The following is a 24,368-nucleotide window of genomic DNA, read 5'->3' as shown; positions in this document are numbered from 1 at the left end:
CTGTAAAAAAAATTTTTTTTAAAAGTAATGTAGTAGCAACACTGTGGTGTGTGCAACCACAGGAAAGGATTTGGGGAAATCTTTGGAAAACACCCCCATGCAGTAAAAGCATATAATACAGTAGTGACTTTCAATGGTTAACAGGACAGGATTGCAGTGTTGTAACAGAAAAGCATTTATATAATAATACAATCTGAAAAAGGTTTCAGAAATGTAGACAACAGAAAACACAGTTATTCCCTTGGGAAGTCTTGCCCTCCCCACTCAAGAACTAAAAGTAGTCAGAAGTTTCCCTGCTGAAGATTTTCTTGGGAATCCACAATGGAGGGACAAGCAGACCATGCACACGGCACCCACTACTCAATCAATCTTGCAATGAAGTGGAATGAGACATCTGTACTCAAATGGCCTACTGAATCATAACGGAAAAGGGGGTCACTAATGGATTCTTTTCAGCATAAAAAAACCCTCATTCCCAATTACTGTATTGCACAACAGCACTGGAAAAACCACAATGTTGTGTGATAAGGCTGAGACAAAAGCAAGACCAAACCACTACTAGGACGGTATAATATAATGAACCTCCATTAACACCTTCACTCACTACTAGGATGGGTATAACATAAGAAACCTCCATTAACATCTTCACTCACTACTAGGACGGCATAACATAAGGAACCTCCATTAACACCTTCACTGTCCATTGCCTCCCATTAGACCAATAACCATGACCACTCTGCTTCATCTCTTCTTTAGCACAATGGATGCAAACTGTGTGCCTTTGTTCAATTCATTTAAATTCCATATTTCTTTCTGGAAAACATTAGGGCACTCCTCCTGAGACCATCAGAAGCTCTTCCTTCTCTGCAAATCTGTGCTTTCTGATATGCCTTCCCCAAACAGCTCTGGCCTGGCTCAATTTACTTTTTCTAATATTGGTGTAACCCTGCTTTGAGTAGCATTCTGCAATGATTTTTATATCATATTAAAATAAAGAATCTGGTATTAGATGTTCCAGCAAGGAAAGTAGGCTGACATCCATCCCACGCCACTTCAAGCACTGGTTCTGCTTCCTAGCATGCAAACATAGCACTGGGCTATACAAGCATTATGAATTGGAAAGTTATTGCAAGATACATACCCATCCACCAACCCCTGCTGGATTATAAGGCGCTGGGTGTCTTCTCTAGAAATGTGTCCATGAAACCATGGTTGGGTTCTGTGAATGGCTAGAAAGAAAAGAAAATTGAGATCCATTTTCTTAGAAACAAGAGATTGTTCACTGTCTTCAAAATGTCCCATTGCAAGCATGAATACCTACACTGAAGAATATTGGGGCTTATGATTCCTGGAAGATTCCTTCCTTTCCCCCCTGGCTGCTATTTTAGAAATATGGGGCTGACCTGAATCTTTTGTCACTGCCATAGGGAAAGTTAGCCTGCATGCTTGCAGAGCCCCCTTGTTGCCACTTGGATTATTTCACACATGCCAGTATTGGCACAAAAAGCAGGCTCTCAGGCTAGACTGTGGCTCAAATTAAACCCTTCAGTCTGTACATGGCTCAGATGCACTCTCATCTTGTTTCCCATTTCATATGTTCCTGAGATGTGTGAAGGAATTCACAGTGTGTGCCAAGGTCCAATGACAGTTATACTCTATCTTCAAATGGACAGCTAGGCCCATTTATAGGAAGCACCATGCTGGGCAATTTGTAATGGATCAGTTCCCAGACAGGCTTGCTTAACCCATCCCCTAACTTGCTCCAATCAATAGTCACTGAACGTTATGCTAAGTTTTCACATCAGGGAAGATGGGGTTACATATTGCACCAGCTATTTGTGACAAGCACTCACCAGCACTGAGTGGAGAGTTCTGGAACTGGGTGGGAAGGCTGTATCGGTGAGTGGTCTTCTTCTAAAACATTGAAAGAAAAATGTTGGGATTTCACAGTTTTTTAAAACTTGCCATATACTTGATAACTCTCCTGCCTGCTGCAGGCAGGATAGCCACAGAATCTGGTAATGTTTGTGACAGGTTTCAAAAGTGCACCTGCATTAATTTGCTGCCACACAAATGTAACTTCTGGCCCCTTAAGATTGAGGCTCCAGTGAATTTCATGTGACACATTTCAGGGTAAAGATGTGCGGCATAAATTATAGGAGGTTTTTTTGGGGTTTTTTTAGGCATATGCTTTTGTGGAGCAGAGTTAGTTTCATCAGATGCCTCTGAAAAAGTGGGCTCTGGTGTACAACAGCTTCATTCCACAACAATTATGCTAGTCATCTAGATGGCCATCAAACTATTCCACATTTACTTATCTACGTATAGGCTGCCACATCAACAACATCAAAGTTTAAGTGCAATTATAAAACTGTCCATTAAGCATTTCCATTTCCTTATCACATTATTCAAGAAAAAACAACTACAAATATATTTGTACTCACAGAAATCTGCTGTGTACTTAGAGAATTGTGTGTGCTCAGAGAAGTCTACCATTAGCAATCATTTCAAAACACTGTTACTACATTGTTACTGCAGTGAAAGTATAATATTTCCAATTACTGTAAAATCTAGAAATCACAAAATTCTTATCCTCTCACTGAGAAAAAGAGTTTAGCCAAGAGGATAGCTTAAATACCTGCCAAAAGTGCTAGAGATAGGCTTCCTTTAAAGGCAGAGGACTGGGCTCACTTGTGCCCAATTCTCATCCAAAAAGATAAACCTGAATCTCATGTGTACCGCTTCCAAATGCACATGTGGGGGAGCATGATTAAACACTGCCACACACAAATATTTTACTTGCATGCAAAAAACCTAGTATGCTAGGGAAAAGATCTCATTGTATGCTTAGCTTTCTTCATCACATGCTAGCTTTCTATCTCCACATTTTTTGGGGGAAAAGAAGAATGCAAATGTGCTTGCACATGCTTACATGCCTAAAAAGGGTGACAGATTCTCTCTTTCTCTCTTTGAATAATTAATTCTGTTTCTTTCCCACTCATAGACTGATCTCAGGTTTTCCTTCACTTTTGTTCCATCTTTCCTCCTTAATGCCACTCCCTCCTTCACGACATACGATCTATCTCTCTGATATTAAATTCCTAATAAATATTTTTTCTTTTCACTTTCATCATGTACTTAATTCCAAACACCAGCTTCCTTCCATACAAGCCAGTGAATGTAAAGTCTGCTTCTCTAAGAAAGCAGGCCTTTCCTGTGACCCACTGAAGGTTCATAAGTATCAAAATCAAGTTTTAACTCTCCCTAGGCCAGGTGAGAAAATGACGGGACCCAATGGTGTTCAAAGCCTCCATAGCCGATACCAGAAGTATCTCTTGACCACATCTTAGATGACATCTCAGGGCAATCCCTTGTTCTGCTCCAACATCAAATCTGCATTTCCTTGCCAGTAAGTCAATCCGTTGCCCAAAGACACCCAACACAACAATTCCTGTTCCCCAGCCATCTTCCTTGCTTGTCTGCAAGCTCTTACTAGGAGGCAAACAGCAGACTCACCCTCCATGCCTGAGCTTCTTCCAGAGCTACTGTCAGTGCTTCGGTGGGGTTCTCAATCACTCGGCCTGTGCAACCAGAGAAGTCCATGGCCACCAGAGTATTATCTGACACACTTCGCTAAGGGATTTTAAAGAAAGGGATCAGCAACAGATCGTTCCAAGAACATGGGATCTGTCCCTAAGGACAGTATGCAAATCCTATTTCCATTTCTTTATATATATATGTATGTATGTATGTATGTATATATCAATCATTAAGTCTTGACAGCCCAGGAGCCAGTTCAGAGTAGTTAGGAATACATATACCATGCCCAGTTTAAAGCACATTATTAGCACATGAATAGAAGAGTTTGAAACTCCAATTAGAAGTACTGTTTCCAGTGAAAAGGCCTTGTAATCTCTTCAAAAAACATTTGGATTTAGTGATTCTCCTGTGAGAGAATACTCAGAGACATAAGCCTTCTCTGTGCAAGTCAGGATACTCCTGGGGTAGCACAGAGTATTCTGGTCTCTCAGCTGTCCCGACCTCCCCCCATTACCTGGTCCTCTATTCCTGCACCATAGCAGCTGGCTAAACGAGTGTCCTGCTGAGCCACTCAGTATATTTGCCATGAGTTTTCTGAGATCAGTACATGGTAGCCAGCCTCATGCTTATCGCTGGGTGCCTCATGCTGACCTCTGAAGCAAGCAACTTGTAGCAGATACGCTGGGTGGCTCAGCAGGACACTTTTGCAGACAGCCAAGGCGGCACAGGAATGGAAGGCCCAAGATCTTCCCAGAAGATTTAGAACAGCAGATAACTTATAAAAATGTTGGTTAAGAGGGTATAATCTGAAATGTGCTGTACATCATCCAGACTGCTTGCACCAGAACTGGGGTTTGGGCTGTGTGCTGTCCAAACAGGATGGCACTAGAAGAGGTGGGATGGGCCTTTAGGCCCATGCAGACAAGGCCAAAGAACAAATCTTTGCTACCGTGCACAGTTATTATCACTGAGAGCTGTTAGCTGATATTAAATAATATAACATACAACCAGACAGGCAGGGATCTTCAGGAGTTAAAGTTCAGGTTTTTCCAATGTCAGCATCCCAAATGAGCTACCAGTAGGAGATATGAGACTCTACACTACTTTAGTGTTGGGTAAATATACACCAATGTAGCTACACTGGATCTCCCAGTTGTACAATTGCTTGTTCAATAGGCACCAGGGCACTGAACCCATCTAGTGTGCAACTAGCAAAAGTGAGAGAGAAGGCTCTGTGTTTGCTTGCAGAAGGACAGGATGCAGCAAGGATTGTGCTTATCCAGCTTCTACAAAACAGCAACTACAGTTTTCACTTTGTATCCACGGGGGTTCCATTCTGCACCTGTCCCCATGGATAGCAAATTCTGCAGAACCTCAAGTCCAGCTGTCCTCAATGTAGGTGTGAAATGCACATGATTGTATTGGCATGGCCAAGTGCATGTGCTGCCACTGGGGAAAACCGGGTAAGCCCATCTGTGGATGCTCCAATCTGCAGATGGCAAGTCCACAGAAGAGAAGAACCGACTGTAGTAGCATTTCTAATTATTACAACATTGTCGTACTTCCTCAACAAGAACAGCTTCCCCAACAAGTCATTCTCATAGACTTAAAGGCCCAGGGTAGAGAGATTATCTTCATAAGTAAGCTTTCTCAGGGAAAAAACATTTAAACAGTGGTCATTGGGGGGGTTCTTCAGTGCACCCTGTTAAAGGGGTCTGGCACTGCAGTCTGCATTAATATATCCGAAAGTCAAATGTTGAATGGGGCAACAAAAGGAATATTTATTGTTCATGAGAAGGGCTATCTTCTCCTCACCAAAACTTTAAAAAGATACTTCTTAGACCACAGCTCCCCAAATTCTCTATCCAGTATGGGGTAGTAGGGGGCTTCTGGGAATAACAGTTAAAAAAAAATCTTTCTGAACATCTGATCAGCACTTTTAACATATAGCTTTTTCTGCCAGTCCAAAAAGTATTATGCCTGGTTTCACCTTGGCGGCTGATGACAAGCTCTGGGCCATTATCAGAGGGCACTTACCAGCGGTGCTGTGCCAATCCAGGCTGGTGGTTCTCTTTGCCGTGCCTGACATTTCTGGTAGTTCCTGTAGAGTTGTATGCCATACTGTGGAAAGAACCATTCTCATTAGTGTATGTGGGGGTAGGCAAATCTGTTACCAAACACACCCTACTGTGGCATATATTCCCCAAATTTAACAATAGCAAAGACTTTTGGGCCCAGGGGCAACTGTACAAAATTGGCTGATCCTTCTGCAGAAGGAGAACATGGGAATGTAAAAATCTCCACAAGTCTATATATTTATAAGAGAGGGGCAGGAAAAAGATTGCATATACATTGTTGTTTTGTTGTTGTTGTTGGCATAAGTCAACTCAAACTGTCATCAACTGTCCTTATCACTACAGAGTTTATCAAATGGGAGGAATTTCTCTTAAATTCGAATGAAAAGAAAGTGGGGCCAGAACGCATTCACTTAAAGTCGCTAGTTTAGCGCAATTACGTGAATGTACATTGCGCTCAAACTGGCTTCCCATTGGCAGAAAATAGCATGCCATTGTCCGAATTTGCATGTGGCAGTCTATCACGCAATAACGTGAAACCCCATGATTGCATTCGGATTGACTTCCCATTGCCCGAATTTGCATGTAGTGGGTTATCACGCAATAATGTTAAACCCCATGATTGCGTTCAGATTGCCATTGGATTATACTTCCAATTTCCCTTGTCTGATAAACTCCACAGTTTCTTTGTCAAGATTTGTCCGGAGGATGCCACTGCTTTCTAGTTAGACCAAGAGAGTGTGAGTTTTCCAAGGTCACCCAGGAGGCTTCCATGCCTGAGTGGGGATTCATACTCTGGTTTCCTGGAGTCATGGTCCAGCACACAAATCTCTATACCACATTGGCTCTCAGCCATGTACATAAAACATGTAAATAATAAAACTACAAGCAAAGGGAACTGAAATGCAGCAAAAGGCCTGCTGGAAGGAAATTTCTTCTCCCAACTGCAGAGAACCATTGCAGTGGGAACAGCCCACAATGCTAGTCCCTGTGTCAGCTGAGCACTTGCTTGGGTGAAGCTGGAGCTGGGGCCACAATCAAATGTACCTTGACAATGGTGGGCAATAGAATCTTTTCTTAGTATTGGAAAACTCTTGAAAAACTTTTAGAAACTCCTGAACAACTTAAAAATTATCAGGAAGACAATTTGTGTAATGAACAGAACACTGGCTGTGAAGACTTTGGACATGGCCAAAGTTTAAATCTCCATGAAGGCCAAACAAGACAGCACATGAAATGTGTCTTTGTATTTAATGCACACTTTAAAAATAACGCAGACAGCAACACAGCAGACATGGGTGTGGGGATGTTAATTCTTTCTTCCCTCACTGCAGCTGTAACATAAATAACTGTTTAGAAGCTGCTAGAGGAAATGGGTAATAAACAGATCACCCTGTACCTTAAAGAGACGGAAGGCAGCCATCCAACACACACGACTTTGCTCATCTTCGCTGCAGAAGAGCTTCAGACCTTTTGCCCCACTGCGTGTTTTGTGAGGCTGTAAAGCAAAGAGACCAGACTTATAAATATATGCATACAATGACTTCTGGTAGAATTGCACTTCCTCTTCCATTTCTAAAAAAGTGTTGGGTATGAAAGGAGGGGATAATGTGTGGACCTCTAGATGTCACAGGACTTCAGTTCCCATTGGTTATAGTCACTACAGCCAATGCTGAGGAAGATGGAAGTTGTAGTCCAAAAATAACTGGAAAGCTATATGTGCATCTTTCCCATCTTAATCAACCAAATCATTATTCTTTCCAGAAAGAGGAAAGCAACACTACAGATATATCTCAGTTAACAAAGCAGATGTATTCTTGGGCACTACTCCTTTAACAATGTTTGCAAAACATCTGTGTACATTTTACATTTGTTGTTGTACTGTACGTAGTTTCAGGTGCATTGAATTAGGGGATGTGTATTTTGCTTCAACCATACTGAAAAGTCCCATGAAGTCAGATTGACTTCTTTAACCATGGATATTTTAAATGAAGCCAGGCTTCTCAATCCTCTTACCTTGATACAAAAGCCAAACTCAGTTGGGGTGCTGTACTGTTTTTTGCCTTGGGTGATGTAGTAGACATTGGACTCATTTATGTCAACACAATATTGTAGATGCCTTGGATCCTGGCACAGGAGAGACAAGAAAGAACATAGAGACTTACTCAATAGCATGTGGCTCTATTACATCCCATCTTCACAGCAGAGCAAAGGAGTTATTTTTTTCAAATCACAGCAATCCTACAGGTGGCAAGTAGCCAAGCAGAGTGGAGGATTCTGGGAAGTGCAGTCCCAAAAAGTAATATTTCAAAGCTTTGGTCACTTTCACTACTAGAAAAAGGATTTAACTAGAGCTAACTGGTTCTGGCATAGGATAGAAAGTTATCCTGCATGCGGGAAAGTGGGTTCAAGACTGTACAGCAAAAACATGGCAATGGAATGCAGTTCCTAGTACAACTACTTAACATAGGGCTCTTCTATTTCTTAAAGAAATATTAGTGCACTATAGCTCTGTAGGTTTTGCCATTTTTCCCACCTCTGTGTTCACTCATTTCATTCTTCTAGGAGGCTGTTCATAGAGATTTCTTGGATCTGTACTAAATTCTTCCAAAGTTTTTTTTTAAACTAAGGCATGTTTTGTTGAGATCATCCTATGGTGTGAAGTGCAAATTTTTCTCATCTCTGAATTTTAATTTTGTTATTATAGTGCAATTTATTTCTTATAGTGCAAAAGTGCCATTTCACTAGCATTATAATTCAAAAGAAACTGGCCAGAAAAAATGAAAATAGGAGAAAAAGAAAATGATATTCTTTTTTGCTTTGTTCTGATATGTCTTGGAATTAAAAACCAACCCACTTAAGGGTAGGTATTAAATGTTGCAGTTGGTGCTGGGAATTGCTAAAAAATAGTTCAAGACAAAAGAAATGTCTTTTGGATACACACACACAAACAAAAAACAAAACTACAGCAATAACGTCAAGTAGCCTCCCATCTGGAGGAGCCAGATACAAACTTACTTTTGACATGCCTTTTGTTGAGTAATAGAGCCCAGAGCGCCGAAGAGAGAAGTAAAACCTTTTCCATACTTTACGCCCAACTTCTTTTAAGTGCAGGAAGCCTTGGATTTCTGGGCAGCTTCCTGAATTTAGAACATTCTGAAAGACAGAGACCAACAAGTTTGGGGAGGCGGATAGAAGAGTATTAGCGTAGCCTTTCCACTAATGGGTTACACTGCAGCCTCAGCAAAAGGGAGAGTTCCTGCAACATCTTAAAGACTAGCTAGCTGGTCATGTTCTGAGCTGCTGTAAAGAAAGGACTAACTTCATTTGAAAAGGTGGTGTATGATTCTAGAATCTAGACTGTAAAAAAAAAAAATCACAAATACCTTTATTCATAGTGGGAAAGGGCATCTGAAAAAAAATGTCAACTTCTGCAAGAGTTTTTGCCCTTGCATGAGAGCTTTCTCCCATCATCAGCAACTACAGCCAAAATTCTTCAGTTTTGTGCAAAAAAGAAAGTGAAATTTTGCACAGGATACCTTTGTTAAATTTTCAACCCCCCCAAAAGAAGAAGAAGAAGAAAGAAAGAAAGAAAGAAAGAAAGAGAGAGAGAGAGAGAGAGAGAGAGAGAAGAAAAAGTCCTGGCTGTAAAAAATGATTGGGAAATATTTTTTAAAAACTCTTACAATCTTTCTCACAGTAGAGAGAAAAGATCTGACATTTTCTCTTCTTGTGTACACAACTAATATAAATGAACATTTACATCGCAAGCAGGTTGGAGTCTGTGGGAAGATTTACATCACATGCAGGTTGAAGTCTGTGGGTAACAATATAGGTTATAAAGACAACAGAACTGTTGTAACAACTCTGATCTAAAGACAACAGAAGCCTTAGACCACACACGTAAGTTAATGCTTGAGGCAACAAAATCATACTGGTGGCTAGTGTGGGAAAAATAAGAGCCAGCTTAGCATAGTAGAAAGAGAAAGAGAGGTGGACTTGGGCCAGGGAGTCTTGGCCTTGAATTCCAGCTCAGCAATGAAAACTAGCTCATAGCAGCCTACCTTGCAGGGTTGTTTTGGGGATACAATGTAGTTATGCCCCTGTACACCATCTTGAGCCCCACGGATAAAGGGGAAGATACAGAGGTAAGAAATGAATAAGATTTGCTCTCTCTGGCTCAGCAGTCTCTGGCTAGACATATAATGGTGGTGCCACTATGACAGTCTGCCACTTCCAAACATTATTGTGACAAAGGGAAAAACTATCTGTCTGTTCTTCTTTTTCTTTTTAAAACAGTAACCTCTTGGGCTGGTAGAGCACTTTAAAAAACACATTTCTGTCATACAGTTTTCCTAATAAATATCCCTTCCTATCTGTTATTTGTGTGGAAAAGAATTAACCCATTGGCCATACTGGCTGGGAACTGTCTAAAAATGTAAGCTTCCAAAGCTCTGAATTTCCCTAGTGCCTTTTAATGCCATCTGAGTTAAGGGCCATTGCCACATTTTTATGGCAATTTAGTTCCATAAGCTAATTGTGCTGAGAAATGTTTTCCAGCCTGGTTACCACTTAATAATAAGCTACTATAAGAGAAGAACAGGAAACAATAACTCCAGGCTGTTCAACATTATATAAAGCTGCCTTATTTTATTGTCTTTCCCCCCCGTTTAAATAAGAGACTGAGAGAGGCAGAGGTCCAGAGAAGAGACTATAAAATTTTGTTTATTGAGATTTAAGTCATCCCTGGGCATCTTATGGGCAACAAGGAGGAAAATGGCAAGGCCATATAATCTACACAATCGACTCCTTGCTAAATTTTATTTAGTACAGATTCTCCCTGTGGACTATGCTCCCCATCAAAGCATGGCAGCCCAGGAATTGTGATTTATCCTTTAAATAGAGACCTCGGAAATGAAGCTAGTCTGAATGAGAGGGGGGGGGGGGGGGGGGGGGGGGGGGGGGAAGGATAGAGGTGAATACCTGAATGAGTTCTGAGTGGGACATGCCTTTGTTGGCTGCATCTTGGCAACTGGAGACCATGACTTCAGGGAAGAGTGATTGCTGCAAACAGGGAGAAAGGGGTGAACATTGCAGAATTGGCCAACCAAGGCTGACACTTAGGTGTCACACATCAGAAAACTTTATTCTCACACATGTCATTTTTAATGCCATTTTGAAAAAGACCCTGTATGGTAAGTGTGTACGAGTTGAGTCTCCCTTATCCAGAACTCTGAAATATTCTAAAAATGAAACTTCTTTCAAGGGTGGCTGAGATAGTGATACTTCAGCTTTCTGATGGTTCAGTGTACACTAACACATAATGAATTTAATGGATACATTTAGTGCTGAAATGGTAGTACATGCTCTGGTAACCTCGAGATTGGATTTCTGCAACGCACTCTACATGGGGCAACCCTTATACCAAACCTGGAAGCTACAAATGGTACAGAATATGGCAGCCAGGCTGGTCACTGGAACTTCCAGGGCCAGCCATATTACACCAGTGCTTAAAGATCTGCATTGGCTGCCTATTCGCTTCCGGGCACAATATAAGGTGTTGGTGATGACCTATAAAGCCCTAAATGGCTTGGGCCCAGGATACTTGAAGGACCGCCTCTCCCCGTACATTCCGTCCCGCACCCTCAGAATATCTGGGCAGCAACTACTTAAGGTGCCAGGGGCTAGGTTGACCTCCACCGCGAGGAAGACATTTTCCATCGCTGCCCCGGCCCTTTGGAACACGCTGCCCACAGAGCTCCGCTCGGCCACCTCCCTGGCCCAATTTAGAAAGGACCTAAAAACCTTTCTATTTCAGCTTGCATTCCCCGATTAAAGTCCAGTGGGCCTCCCTTCCTCTTCTGTGGCAAAGAGGACTGGCTAACGGGGGTTTTATTCTGTTTGTGTGTAATTGTTTTTAACCCTGATGTATATGTTGTTTGATGTTTTGCTGTCAACCGCCCTGATCTATGGAAGGGCGGTATAAAAATAAAAATTTTATTATTATTTATTATTATTATTAATTTTGTGTTAGACTTGGGTCTCATATCCAAGATAGCTCATTATGGAAATATATACAAATATAGGTATCCCAGAATTCAAAAAGAAAATGCAAAATCCCAAACACCTCTGGTCCCAAGCATTTTGGATAAGGGACTCAACTAGTATGTATTTTTCTGATGCATATACCAGAAAAGGGGGGAGGAAGGTCCTGCCCAAATGTGCCCAAATTTTTATTTCATCCCTTCCAAAGTTCTAAGAACTCTAAAACAGGCAATATAAAACAGATTAAAGTTCAATATCTATGCAACTTGATTCATACTTCAAGTTGCCAAAGGAGAAGGTTTTAAATAACTTACAGGATACAACAGGCACATTTTACAGCTAGTTAACAAACTCCTGAGATGTAACTGAACTGATAGGGAAATATAGGATACCACTGGGCTTGACACACCAGCCCTTTAGGCTGGCCTCGAGGCAGAGTCAGGCATGGCATCCACATGATGAATATTCCTACTCCGTCCCCAGGCCAGTGTGATGCTGTGCCCAACTCCACATGGCATGTGGCATCATGGTGCTCCTCTGGCATTGTGTCTACATGATGCAGAGCTAAAGGAACATGGAAAAGCTGCATGCTGGAGGCTATGGCACCCTTTCCGGGGCACAAAAAAAGAGCTGTTTTTGTGGCTCCTTTTTGCGCCATTGAAAGGAGAGATTGGGCCTGTGGCATGTACTTGCTGTGGCCCCGGCGCTAAAATGGGTAACTGCAGGCTGCCCCTTAGGGGCAGTCTGCCAAGCCCCTAAGGCCTTGCAGAATTCAGAACTTGATATAGAAAGTCTAAGGGGATTTTTCTAGACTTAGATTAAGTGGACCTACAACTTTTACTAAGCAGAAATTTTAGAATGTTCTACTTCATTTCACATAGATTAACAGCCTGTGATATATGGAATCAGTTTAAGAACGGAGTATCAGACTTGAGGGCAAGGGAAATAATGCTTTTGGTTCTGGCATGATGGTCTAACCCACTTACCGGTGAGCTCTTGAACAGCTCATACTTGGCGTAGTTCTTCCGAAAGACAAACCGATTGTCACCCCCAACAGGCCACGTGGCCTGAACCTCCACCACAGACTCATGGTCTTCCAGGTACCTCTCTAGGGAAACACAAGAAGAAAGAGTAAGAGAAACAGTTTACAGGGCAGCTCAGTACTATTCTGCTTCTAATTGGATGATGGCCCTAACACTGCCTTTTTAAAACAGTGCTGGGTTTACACACAAGCTAAGTAAGCTACAGCTTAAATCAAGAGTAGGGAAATGTCAGGTGCCAGGGGCCACAATGGACCCCTGAAGGACTGGGAGGGCCGCATCCATGAGAATTTCTTTTAACTGTTGATTTTTAAAAAAATCTTTTTGAAAAACTGAAATTGTCCCCCATGCCACCTCAGGAGTGTGGAGATAAATTTTGCTGTGTTTTTGGCCCCCTTTGGGTTGTTTTAGGCCAAGAAGAGGTCTTTATTTATCTAGGAAGTAAACTAAACTGTATTTTGGTCCCTTCTAGACTGCTCTGGCCCACCAAAGGCCTTTATATAACCAGAATGTAAACTGGAATTTCTTGACTTAGAAAACAGTCTCCAAGAGATATGCTTGCATACACACTGCACAGACCTCCAAGCAGGTTATCCAGATTTCAGGGCCTGGCCCCTCATCCCCCAACCTCAGGACCAGGGGAGGAATCTCTAGGCAAGAGTATTGCCCTGTAAACAAAAGGTGTTTTTTAAAACTGTTGTTGCTGTTTCGAACTACTTTGGAATGGCTATTCAATCCTCATTCCTCTAATTTTCTAGATGTGTTTTTCATTTGAATGAGACACTCTGAACAAGTGAAGTTGATGCTTAATGTACCAAGTTTGAAGAGATTACCACAGTGACATCACCAGGCATTTTCTCTCAGTGTGAGGCTTGGGACCTGAAATCTGAAGGCCTGAAATGTTCCTGACCTGGCAACCAACTCTCCAGAGATGCATCCCCATTCCCCACCAATCTTGGCTTTGTAGAAAGATCCCCTCCTATTCCTCACCTAGAGCCAGGTGCTGATAGACCTCTACTAGGGACCAGCAATCATCATGCAAAGCATGGGTCTTCTGTACCAGCATCTCACAGACATGGCGAGCTGTGGTCCCTGCCGTAATTTCCAATGATCGGCAAGTGCCATCTTCACTGTAGACTTTCACCACCTAGAGGAAAAGAGGGTGTGCAAAGGTTAGGTGGTCAGAAGAAGGGAACTGGACCAGTCATCTGCTGGGACTGGTCCAGTTCAGCCTTCTGAGCATAATGCAGACTATCTTAAACCATTATTTCCCTACAAGAACCTGCAAATCCTAGGATTCTGTAGGGTGGAGCCATGGCAATTAAAGGGGAATCAAACTGCATTATTTATACAGTGCACATGCACTCCCTGTTGGATCCAAGCACCAAGACATATCTTCATGTATGTATCCTCTTTGGTTACACAGTGGGCCCTTGGTATCCACTGAGGTTTGGTTCTAGTACCCCCTGTGGATACCAAAATCCATGGATGTTCAAGTCCCATTAAATACAATTATATAAAATGGCAAAATCAAGGTTTGCTTTTTGTAATTTATATTTTTGGGAATATTTTCAATCCCTGGATGATTGAACCTGTGGATAACAAATCCATGGATATGGAGGTCTGTCTGTCTGTCTGTCTGTCTATCTATCTATCTATCTATCTATCTATCTATCTATCTATCTATCTATTTATCTATCTATTTCTACCTACCAACCTAAAATATATCCTACCTTTCTCCCAATCTGGGACCCAAAGTGGCAACAATATACTAATAATGAAAGGTTAAACTGATTTAGATGCATCAATAGTCTTTCATTTTCTATTTCTTTAAGAAATAAACTTGCTCCTCATTCAAGCCCATATTAGCTGTAAAAAAACTATTTATTATGGTCCCTTTTATTTCCAGACAGCACTAAATGTATCCAACTAAACATTAGAATAATGCCTATAGTGTGGATATACCCATACATATGTAGCAGGAAATGATCTTGGAAAAGTAGCTTTTGTAGACTGCAACTCCCAGAATCCCCAGCGACCATACTTGCTGGAGAGCTCTCAGCACCGTAGTCCAAAAGAGAAACTTTTCTAAGCTCTGAGCAGGAAGGTGTAGCAGAGACCAAGAGAAAGAGGCCACCCGTGTTCTCGTATTGAGATGTGCACAATGGCAGAATCCATATTTAGGAGCAGCGTACCTCTTAAAATCAGACCCTGCTGAGAAAACAGTGCAAATGGAATGCTGGTTTTATGCCCCTTGTTTGTGGGTTTTCCTGATGCATGTGGTTGTTGGCTGCAGTTGGAAACAAGATGAGTAAATAGAGGGGACTCACAAGTCACCTGTGAAGGATGCCTGCTATAATACAGCTATTCCACAAGAGGGGGCAAATAATCCTGTTCCAGTAAAATTGAAGTTGTATTACTATACTTAACAATTAATGACATGGTACTTAAAATTGAGGAGAAATAGTAAAAAGTTTCTTATCTACTGGGGGTCATTCACACATTTATTTTAGTGTGACTATGCAAATAATCATACTCATGTATTCCAGGTTTGTTATTCACACTATGAACTGCATCTCTGTGGATTTCTGCGAGTTTGGTTGTTCACACGTGTCAGCACCCGAATAATGATGGAGTTGATGATGCCAATGTATTTGAAACACATTCAAGGCATACACAGTTTTATCCCATGTCTATTCACATTGATTATTCACACAGCTGAGAATCTAAATCTTTTAGAAAAACTGGAAGGTTATTCAGATAGTGAAAGTAATACAGGTAGAAACCGGGTTAAATCTTTGTTGTTCACATGCATTTTGAATGCACCCAATTAAGTTTTGGGGGAGGCTACCAAAAATTCCACTTAACCCGGGATAACCGATGTAGGATTTCCCCCCCCACTCCTGAGTTTTTCTAAAAGATTTGGATTCCCGGCTGTGTGACTAACTGATATGAATAAACTCGACATAAAACACTGCATGCCTTGAACATGCTTTGAATACATTTGCATCATCAACTCCATCTTTATTCAAGTGCTAACACATTTGAGCAACCAAACAGACATACACAAAGATGTGGTTCCAAAGTGTGAATAATAAGAATATATTTCTTAAGTTCCCCATGCTGTAGCATCAGCTTTTTTGAGAGAGAGGGTTCAGGCATTTAGACATCTCTCTGAATCACCTGTCTGCTTGTTTTTACTAAGATCACACTTTCTGCATTTTGTGACTGTTTGAGTCCATCATTTTCCATGGTCCCCCTCCATTAAAAATAATAATTGTAAGCTGCTCTGATAGCCTTTAGGGCTGAAGGACGGAGTATAAATACAACAACAATAACAACAACCACCATCTCTTTTTCCTCTTCCTCCCAACATATATCAATTGAGAATAAAACTTCATGCACAGAATCCTAGAGTTGGAAGGGGTCTTACAAACCATCAAATCCAACTCAATACAGGATATTGCAGTGATTCCCAAACTCTAGTGTTCTTGGATTTTTGGACTTCAGCTCCAGAATCCCAGACTACTGGCTAAGATGACTGAGGCTTCTGGGAGCTGAAGTCCAAAATACCTGGAGGACCAGAGTTTGGGAATCACTGAAAAGCATCTCCAGCAGATAACTGTCCAGCCTCTTTTTGAAGACATCCAGAGAAGGAGACCCACCACCTCTCTAGACAATTGATTCCACTGCCAAACTGCACTCTTACTATCAAGAAGTTCCTTCTAATGTTCCATCAAAATCTACCCTCCCGTAACTTCAAACAGTAAGACTTGGCCCTACCCTCTGTGGCAGCAGAGAACAGGCCTGTCCCCTCCTCTCTCTCTGTGACAGCCCTTAAAAGTATTTGAAATGTGCAATCATGTCACCCCTCAGTTTTCTCTTCACCAATCTGAACATGCTCATCTCCTTCAACCTTTGTTCACTACAATAAGTCTGTATTCTTTGAGGCACCACAAAATGTGTTCTTCTTGCTGCTTAAGATGGCTTTGCTTTTCCTAACTCATACCTTGGGAGAAGTTGGATGGCCCTTGTGGTCTTTTCCAACTCTACGATTCTATGAGGGATTCAGTAAAGAATGGAATATCCAAAGCCATTTTTAAATGAAATCTAGAGCTTCATTGGCAAAATCCTGGATTCATAAGATTATTCATTGGGTACTGCTGAGTCCCACCCCTCATTTTTCCATTTTATTGAGGTGGGGAAACTATAGTTGTACTTCAGATACATCTGTTGAACCTCACCATTGGCTAAACTGCTTGGATTAGTGGAAATTTCAGTGCAACAAGACCAGGGAGGCCAGAAGTACCTTGGCCCTGATCTGGATTCAGGTGTTTTTTTTTGGGGGGGGGGGGCTTTTGGCACTTTCTGACGTATCAGCACAACGGTCGCCCCTCCTAGTGCGCGGATCTGGGATCCGCACCCTTTAATACACATGAAAGGGCAACCTCCACTAATTGCAATGGTGCACACGGGGACATGCTCCATTCAAGGCTATGGGCTTGAATAAGCGCAAGCCTCCATTTTCGCATGGGAGGGGTCTGGAACAGATTCCAGTGAATACGGAGGGCCAACTGTACACAGTTATAGCACTTTGGTGCCATTTTAACTGCCATGGTTCTGTCTATGGAATCTTAGCTTTTGTAGTTTCATGTGTGAGATCCTTATACTCCTCTATCAGAGAATTCTACTGTTCTACTGTTACTGTCTACTCCAGAGTGTAGTAGAGAATTCCACATATCTTGCCAAACTACAGATCCCAGGATGCCATAGGATAAAATCATAACTGTTAAAGTGGGCTCAAAGTGCTACCGTTGCAGAGTGTGTCTATACCCTAAGTCACTCAAAGGTTGTCACCTAGCCTTCTGTTCTTTTCTTTTTAAAACAGTTTGCTAAGACTATGAAAAACTCTGTATTTTTTTAGGTCAGGCATCTCACCTTTCTTTCCTGGATACCTGGACATAGTTTGTGCTCTCCCACAACACATGAATAACGCTGACAGAATATGACTAAATATGATTTAAATGAAATTTATGAGAATAACTCGCCAATGCAACATACTGTATAAAGCCATATACAAGTCTAGAAATTTTAGTAAAAAAAAATTGACCCAAAAAACCTGTGTCAAATTATCCACAGATCAATGTAAGTAAGTACTGTACTTCAAGTCTTTTTTTTTTTAAAGGAACCATTAAAGTGATGAAAGACAAGGGCTTAGTCCAGTGATGGTGAACCTTTTGGGGTGTCCCAACTGAATTTTTTTACGGCACCGGGCTCTACCCAGTATCGGGGGACAGGGCTTCTGGCCTCTGGGGGTGGGATTTCCAGCCTCTGGGGTAGGACCTCGAGCCTCCATGAGAGAGGTTTCCACCCTTCAGGGGGCAGGACTTCCACTCTCTGGAGGCAGGATGTCTGTCCTCCAGGGGTGGGATTTCAGCCCCCCTTTTCCTGGTCTCCGGCTATCTTGGAGAGCTGGAGTCCAGGAAATGCCGGGGAGAGAAGCCAGAGGCACGGAGCCCAACTCCTGGCCTCTAGCTGCCTCAAAGACACAGCTGAAGGCTGGGAAACTCTGGGGGAGGAGCCAGAGACATGTGCGCACACCTGTTCCTTCTCTTCCCTGCTGCTGTGCCTAGCAAAATGGCATTGCGTGCCACCTGTGGCACATGGGCCATAGATTTACAATCATGGGCTTAGTCCATTCCAGGAGACCCTTTAAGAAACATTGACCCCCTCGACTATCTCCACTGCTGTATCATTTCTGACCTTTTTAAATGCCTGGGTGGGGAAATGCTGGTCGTGGCAGCTCTTTGGCACTTCCCCTCAAAGGAGTATCAAGTGGAATCAGGCATTGAAGGATTTGAATAAGAGATTTGTGTATGTTTGTCAGCTTTTCAGAGTTAAAATCTGGCAAAGTTATCACGATTAAGCTAAAGGCTATAACCACTGCTAACATAGTTGCCATTTTCTGCTTTGCCTTTTCATCCTTTTTTATACGCATACATTTTCTTAGCTTGGTTGTAGACTGTGTCTGGTCACCTCCCTGACATATTGCACAGCCACCATTTATTATACAGTGGACCCTTGTTATCCGCCGGGGTTTGGTTCCAGGAACCTTCGTGAATAACAAAATCCATGTATGTTCAAGTCCCATATAAAATGGAAAAATCAAAGTTTGATACTTGAAATTTATACTTTTTTTTTTGAATATTTTCAAGCAGTGGATGCTTGAATCTGTGTATAAAAAATCCGTGGATAAGGAGAGCAAACTGTAGTTCCTTCCTCATCCATCCAACTTTTAGGGTGAGTACAAACAATTATTTCCACTGGAATTTTTTTCTTTGGCATTATTTCTCTTTGCTTTATCCTTTACATCTTTTCTTACATGCCCCTAGGTTTTACCCTTGACTTATCCATGGCTCCCCAAAACCTGCCCTCGAATTATAAACGAGGTTGACTTATAGTCAAAGATATAAGGTACCGACGGAGTTTGGGAAAATTATATTTTGAACTACAACTGTAGAGTGAATAAAGCAACCTTTCCAACATCTGCATGATCATCTCCTTTAAACCAAACTGAACAATGCTTTGCTGTTTGTTAGAGCATCATGAGTGCAAGTGGGATTCCTGGCCAAGATAAACAGACCTTTGACATGCACATGCAGAAGGCCTGAAGGTCCTACTTCAGCACAGAAGTAGACTCTAAAAGCACAAGCACATTTTACTATACCCACAATCACCGAGCAGGGCAGTGACACACACACACACACACACACACACCGATCAGTGGCGTGAGAGTGTTCATTTTCTGAGAAATGGAAGGTGGCGGAAAGCTGGAATAAAAGATGACGCTGAGGCTACAGGGAATTATGAGCCTCATCAATCATGGGCAAGGAATCATAGGGGAAGAAAAACTGGGCTGGACTTTGAACAGTACAGGATTAATTTACCATTGCAGCCAGCCCAAACTATGCAGCTACCTTGTCCCGGAAGAACCTCCATGCCAGCATGCTAATGATTAACCCGTTTGGGCAGGGAGAAGACCAGATCTAGAACCATACCATGCAACTCGGCCAAAATCCTGACTCTGCAACATTTGCAGCTTTTAGTGTGCACGGTTTGTCTGCTCTGCTCTTGTCAAATAATAATGGGACAAGAAGGCCCTCCCTCCTCTAGCCTCAGAGGGAGAGGAACAGGCCAGCTCTAAGAGGGCTAGCCCAGAATAAGAAGGAGGCCCTCCCTCCAGTCCATCTGCCATGGTCCAGGCCTCAGAGGGAGAAAAGATCTGCTGGAATTGATCCCCTTCGCCACTGTCATTCCCTTCTCCTTTTGTGTCATGTCTTTTTTAAATTGTAAACCTGAGGCCAGGGAACTGTCTAATTAATAATTTGTAAGCCACTCTGAGAGCCTTTTTGGCTGAAGAGCAGTGTATAAATATTCCAAATAAATAAATAATAGGATTTTATTGTATTGAAAGATGATGTTATTGCTGGACTTAGATTAGTTCTCCAGTACCACTCAGATATGAAGTAAACTAGCTCATGTTTGCCCACTCTTTCAGCCAAGTCTACATTACCCTCTGTTATTGCTATCATCATCATCATCACTTGTTGTTATGTGTCTTCAAGTCGTTTCTGATTTACGGCGATCCTAAGGCAACCCTATAATAGGATGTTCTCAGCAAGATCTGTTCATAAGAAGTTTGCCATTGCCTTCCTCTGAGGCTGAAAGCATGTGATTTACCCAAGGTTACCCAGTGGGTTTCATGGCTGAACCAGAAATCAAACCCTGGTCTCCAGAGTTGCAGTCCAACACTCAACTCACTGTGCCATACTGGCTCTGTTATATCCCACCTTTCTCCTCAAAATGAGGGTCAAAGTGGCTTACAAATTAAAATGCATCTGTTGTTGTTACTACGTGCCTTCAAGTCATTTCTGACTTATGGTGATCACAGGGGGTTCTTGACAAACTTTTTCAGAGGGGGTTTGCCATTGCCATCCTCTGAGGATGAGAGAGCGTTACTTGTCCAAGATCACCCAGTGGGTTTCCATGGCCAAGTGGGGATTCAAGGACTCCCAAAATCCTTGTCCAGCACTCAAACCTGTACATTGCTATTGCTTGGGGATGGGCTCTTTGAAAGGAGTTGGTGCTGTCAAGAACCATCAACATCCATCACTTTACCGGCTACACCAAGATCTTTGGCAGCTTGGCCTTTTTGCCAGAGACCTTTTCAGGGTGAGCAACTAAGCATATGGATATGAAGGGTGGAGTGGAAGAGTGTTCCTATTTGCAAGGTGCATGTATCTGTATTGTGTGACACAGTGCTGGTGTTAGACGTAAACCTCTGTGAGAGTAGTGGAGATAGTTCCATTGCTCTTTTAATCAGTTTTATAATATTTTAATAAAGTGATTTTAAACTGATTTTAAAGGTTTTTGTAAATATTTTTAACCTGTTGTTGACTTTAGGAAGTAATTTAAGTAGAAATCATATAAGGATTATGAACTGCAAAACATAATATGGAATGTAATATGAAGATGGAGTATAATAATCCTTTATTTTATGTAGAATTGATTGTTTTAGGATTTGTTATTATAACAATAAAAATAAAATTTTAAAAAATAAATATTTTTAATCTGTTGTTCTGGAAGCCGTCTTGGGTCCCATCCTGGGAGAAAGGAGGCAAAGAAGTAAAGTAAAGTAAATAAATAAATAAATAACAGCTTCAAGGCACATTCATGTTTTTAATGAGCCCTAAAGCAATACAGCAGAGCCAATGTGGTGTAGTGGTTTGAGTGCTAGACTATGACTCTGGAGAGCAGGATATGAATCTCCCTGGGAGACCTTGGGCAAGTCACAGTCTCTCAGCTTAGGAGGATGGCAATGGCAAACCTCCTCTGAAGAAACTTGCCATGAAAACCTTGTGATAAGTTTGCCTTAAGGTTACCATAAACTGGAAATGACTTGAAGGCACACAACAGTAAAGCAATACAGGATGCAAAACCTTGAAGGAAAAGTCGGGATGTCAGTATATGGAAGGGCCAGGTTGGAAAGCAGTGATTCAAGGACAGTTTAAAAGTTGCACATGGCTCAAGTGTAAGACATCCTTACTCATATATATCATATCCTCTCATGCATGTGTGTCGTGAGAGGGGAGACTGTGGGAAAGCGGTGGCTTTAAAACCCATGCTCTCTCTGCTGTCTAAGAAGCACTAAACACCCTGGCTTAAATCCCAGGGGAAGGATTAGGATGTCCCACCCTGAGCAGCACCAGCACCTCCTCTGCAGATGAAAGGCGAGGGAGCATTCCCTGTCAAGACTCCTCTAATAAACACTTCAAAAGTGATTGCAGGCTGAGCTGTCAGTAAATCTAGAAATTGGCAGAGAATTTGAAGAACTTCAGAATACCAGACTGGCTAAGACACAATGGCTCTTCAAGGAAAAGACCTATAATCACCCCCTTAGATCTTTTCAGGAGACTTCAAAATTGGAATTATCACCTCTTCCCTCAGAGCATCTGAACCTTTGCTCCTTCCATCCATTAAAAATTATTATCTTTTAAAGAAAGCAGGTGGTGCTTGGAGTGTCTCACACTACACAATCTGGGTGTAAGTAAGCACAGCGCAGAAATAAAGCAGTTTGACACCACTTTAACTGTCATGGTTCATTCCTGTGGAATCCTGGGATTTGTAATTTGGTGAGTCACCAGAGCTCTCTCACAGACCATGTGGAATATCTCACAAAACTACAAATCCCAGGATTTCACAGGATGGAACCATGTTAGCTAAAGTGGTGTCAAACTGCTTTATTTCTGGAATGTGGCAATAGCCTTTGATTCCCATGTTAACTGCCATGGCTTCATCCTATGAAATCCTGGGACCTGAAGTTTTGTGAGTTATTTAAAATCCTCTGTGAGAAAAATTTAATCTCTCTGTTGTTGTTGTTGTGTGCCTTCAAGTTATTTCTGATTTATGGAGCCCCTAAGGTGAACCTTAGGTAAACCTATCCCCAAACTACAAATCTAAGGCTTCCATAGGATGGAGCCATGGATGTTAAAGTGGGATTTGCAGGTTGAAAGAGGCCTCTGCACTCGTCTCCTGCAATGGACTTAATACAGTCCCCTCCATAGCAGGATGAGAAGAGTGGGACATGTTTCACTTCAGCACAATCCCATAGTGAAAAAATATTTGCCTCCACAACTGCAGCAACAAAAACAAGAAAATATATGTTAATGTTTGGGTTTTTTAAAAAATATATATGCAAGCAGCACTCTCCCGAAACACTTGAGTATTACAGGAAATAATTTAGTCATGCTATTATGACAAAGATTCGCTTGCACAAGCCATGGAGAATACATTAGATCTTTCTCTCTAGTCATCTGTTTGTAAAGGGGTCAGAAAACCACATTAGTATGGGGGAAGCAACTTCAAACTGTATGCACTTTTGCTGGTAAATTGCTGATGTTTTAAGTCAAGTGTGCCTTTATTGTAATTTGATGTTCTGAATTGTTGTTTTATTGTTATTTACTAGGAGCAAGCCAGAGGGTTTGATTTTGAGTTATAAGGCAAGATGTTAAATGGTATAAATATATAAACACACCAGGGCCTGGAAGCCACCATGCAATATGAAAATAGTTTGTTAATTATTTTTGCTCTCTAGCCTCTTCTCAGCTCCTTCATGCACTGAGGACTGAGGAGCATCCATGTTTTATTCTGCCACACACATTTAGGTGTACATTTAGTATCTGTGTAGGGGCTTTGACAGCAAACCATGAGAGGCAGCAGGTGGACTGAAACACTTCCAAGGCTGCTGGCAACTTCCCATCCCATGACTGCAAGCTCCCCAAGGTGAAGGCTCACAGGCTAGTCAAACAAAGCTTGTGAACCTTGACAACAATCCCCATAGAAACTGGCCTCACCCTTTCATGTCCAGTGAAGTTGGAGCCATAAATCGTAATTCTCACTCAATAGTTCTTCTGTCCGTAGCTGGCAGGGTGAGGATGTTGCACAGGTAACACTAGAGAGTCAGGACACCTGGGTTCTCAGCTCTAAAAAGAGGCTGAAGCCTAATGCATATTGTTTTGAGTATTGGTGTATTGTTCTGTATTGTTTGGGGTGTATTATTTTGGGTATTGGACTGAGACGTCAGAACTGTTAGAGGTTGCAGCTTTTGTGTGCCTATACTATACTAATCTGCATGTCTCTCTAAGGGTTTGAGCACTGCATGAACTTATCTCACTTTCTGGTTTTAAATGTGCAAGAAAACCCTATGATAAGGTTGCATTAGTGTGGCCTTAAGTCAGAAAAGGCTTGAAGACAAACAGCACAACACAAAATCCTAGGGATCTTGTATCTACACTGTAAAAATAATGCATCTTGACATCATTTTAAGTGTTGCAGCTCCAGCCTATAGAATCCAAGGATTTGTAGTTTTACAAGGTCTTTAGCCTTCTCTGCCAAAGAGTGCAAGTTCCTCACAAAGCTACAAATCCAGGATTCTGTAGGATGGAGCCATTGCAGTTAAAATAGTGCCAAACTGCATTATTTCTTTAGTGCAGATGCACCCTAACCAACACCCTCTTTCTTCCTGCATCAGTTAATCAGCAGTTTGTTTGTCCTCCATTCTGTAGTCTTGCTGCTCCTTGCTTGAAGAGCAGATGTTACAGAGCTTCTT

General features: G+C 41.8%; 1 protein-coding gene across 6 annotated transcripts in view; it reads right to left on the bottom strand.

Annotated features, from left to right (window-relative positions):
• GRB7 (growth factor receptor bound protein 7) overlaps positions 1–24,368 on the bottom strand; it is a 95,980-nt gene that overhangs the window by 4,308 nt on the left and 67,304 nt on the right. For all 6 annotated transcript variants that reach the window (XM_042477235.1, XM_042477234.1, XM_042477231.1 and 3 more), the window contains exons 4-13: positions 13,691–13,847; positions 12,647–12,768; positions 10,599–10,679; positions 8,634–8,771; positions 7,632–7,742; positions 7,015–7,113; positions 5,578–5,661; positions 3,517–3,633; positions 1,854–1,914; positions 1,142–1,229 (exon numbers count right to left, since the gene is read on the bottom strand). In XM_042477235.1, the coding sequence (XP_042333169.1) occupies positions 1,142–1,229; positions 1,854–1,914; positions 3,517–3,633; positions 5,578–5,661; positions 7,015–7,113; positions 7,632–7,742; positions 8,634–8,771; positions 10,599–10,679; positions 12,647–12,768; positions 13,691–13,847 (1,058 nt within the window). The remainder of the gene's footprint in view (positions 1–1,141; positions 1,230–1,853; positions 1,915–3,516; positions 3,634–5,577; positions 5,662–7,014; positions 7,114–7,631; positions 7,743–8,633; positions 8,772–10,598; positions 10,680–12,646; positions 12,769–13,690; positions 13,848–24,368) is intronic.

This window comes from Sceloporus undulatus, chromosome 6 (assembly GCF_019175285.1).
Source record: "Sceloporus undulatus isolate JIND9_A2432 ecotype Alabama chromosome 6, SceUnd_v1.1, whole genome shotgun sequence".
Taxonomy (NCBI): Eukaryota; Metazoa; Chordata; class Lepidosauria; order Squamata; family Phrynosomatidae; genus Sceloporus; species Sceloporus undulatus.
The sequence above is the reverse complement of the archived record's forward strand: the minus strand, read 5'-3'. Positions and strand labels throughout refer to the sequence as shown.